This window comes from Pundamilia nyererei, unplaced genomic scaffold, assembly GCF_000239375.1.
Source record: "Pundamilia nyererei isolate P.nyererei 1_Seehausen unplaced genomic scaffold, PunNye1.0 scaffold00496, whole genome shotgun sequence".
Lineage (NCBI taxonomy): Eukaryota > Metazoa > Chordata > Actinopteri > Cichliformes > Cichlidae > Pundamilia > Pundamilia nyererei.
Genome location: NW_005187897.1, coordinates 1 through 2,026, shown reverse-complemented (window position 1 = coordinate 2,026; position 2,026 = coordinate 1). Strand labels below are relative to the sequence as shown.

The following is a 2,026-nucleotide window of genomic DNA, read 5'->3' as shown; positions in this document are numbered from 1 at the left end:
AAGCCATAACGGTTAGAACAGGACTGTGGTCACACTGAAGTGTTGTTCTTCATATGTGTAAATGCAGTAACCACTTACTGAGATGTAGACAGCAGCAAAGGCAGCCAGCGTAGCATGCTGGGAGGGGAAAGATTTCCTATAAAGCAGAGCGGCAGAGTGTTCTTGATGTTAATTATCATGTTCAGACAGCTGAGAACAATGCTGAATATTCATGTGCAACAGAATGACAAAATGACTTTCAAAGAAACTTGGACGCGTGACGTGTGCGTGCTGACAAATCTGCCCGAGCAGGTGTTCAATAAGGAGGAAGGATAACCAGAAGGGCAACGGCTCAACCTGGTTTTTAATATCTGCTCTAGGTAAATGCAGCTTCTTAGCTAAAGCTTGATCTGTTGTCCTTAATATACCAAGTATGACGCAGTATAGTTCAGTAAAATGATTAAATGGGTCACTGAGTAGGTCTGTTTAATCTGTTTACAGATTTGCATAAAGGTTGCCTTTAATAATTATATTTTCATAACAGAAAGAACATTTTAATAATCTGAAGGAAATGGTGTTTGGAAAAAGATGCTCGAGATGACTGACAATGCCTTCTACATATAAATTTCAGTGACGTTGGTCAGCAGTTTGGCGTGTGCAGGCACAGTCTGTTACGCTCAACGTAAAACATACAGCTGAAACGCCCACAGTTTGGATTGTGGCTCTTGTTCAGTGCTTTATTATTAATGAAATGACAACATTTCTTTCATTCTATAGCTTCTGCTGTCCAATGTGTGTGCACTTTACAACTTGAGGCAGTACTAGTGTTTTGTGCAAAAACGCACCCACATGCATCCACTCTCACACTCTCCCACACACAGTAAATCAAAGCCTCACCTGCCAGCATTGATGAGTCCTATGTCCTGTCCAGAGCAGATATCCTCTAGGATAAACGCTTCATCGCAGGTGGACATGTTAAGGTGGGTCAGGTTAGGTTTGCATACATCCAGCCAATAGGGAGTATGCTGGCCAGTGGATAGCTGAAGAATGTCTGTTATCAGTGCTGTCACACACAGGCCAAAGATATGGACACCTGTAAAAAAAGAAAGCTTTTACAACAGAGAACACTATACGCATTCATATAATACACCAACATATAATAGTCATATTACATAACATCGTTACTCAGTGGCTCCTATTAAGTGCTTGTTTATCTGCTCCAGACATGACAAGAGAAATTCTGTCCTCGTTCACAAACTTTATTTACGTGTTGGAGAATCAAAAATGTGCACGTACATGGATCAGAAAACCGCAGTCTGCAAGCACTTATCTGTAGGGATGGGTTCCGGTATCCAGGGCACCGGTTCTGACATAAACGGTAGTAACCAGACCGAAAAGCAGCGCACATTTCGGTGCTTTATTTCGGTGCCTTTTGTTTTTTCTTGAGATGTCATACACTTTGGATTCTAGCCAATCGTTTTACCTTTCCAAGGATAGTAGGCGGGCCCAGGTACGTTCGTTCTTTTGAGCAGAGCTACAGATTAAAGGCAAAGGCGAAGTGGTCAAAGTCTGGCTGTACTTCACAGTAAAAGATGCAAACTCAGCAGCCTGCAACAAGTGCTTTAAGCTGATACTGTGCAAAGGAGGTACAGTGGCTTGCAAAAGTATTCGGCCCACTTGAACTTTCCCACATTTTGTCACATTACAGCCACAAACATGAATCAATGTTATTGGAATTCCAGGTGAAAGACCAACACAAAGTGGTGCACACGTGAGAAGTAGAACGAAAATCATACATGATTCCAAACATGTTTTACAAATAAATAACTGCAAAGTGGGGTGTGTGTAATTATTCAGCCCCCTGAGTCAATACTTTGTAGAACCAGCTTTTGCTGCAGTTACAGCTGCCAGTCTTTTAGGGTCTGTCTCTACCTGCTTTGCACATCTACAGACTGAATCTTTGCCCATTCTTCTTTGAAACAGCTCCAGCTCAGTCAGATTAGATGGGCAGCGTTTGTGAACAGCAGTTTTCAGATCTTGCCACAGA

At 42.2% G+C, this 2,026-nt stretch overlaps 1 protein-coding gene across 1 annotated transcript in view; it reads right to left on the bottom strand.

Annotated features, from left to right (window-relative positions):
- The window catches only part of LOC102211666 (lipid phosphate phosphatase-related protein type 4-like), a 40,330-nt gene extending 39,257 nt beyond the window's left edge, over window positions 1–1,073 (bottom strand). The window contains exons 1-2 of the mRNA XM_005754036.2: window positions 877–1,073; window positions 79–136 (exon numbers count right to left, since the gene is read on the bottom strand). Coding sequence (XP_005754093.2) covers window positions 79–136; window positions 877–953 — 135 coding nt within the window. The 5' untranslated portion in view covers window positions 954–1,073. The remainder of the gene's footprint in view (window positions 1–78; window positions 137–876) is intronic.
- Between the last annotated feature and the right edge of the window lie 953 nt (window positions 1,074–2,026).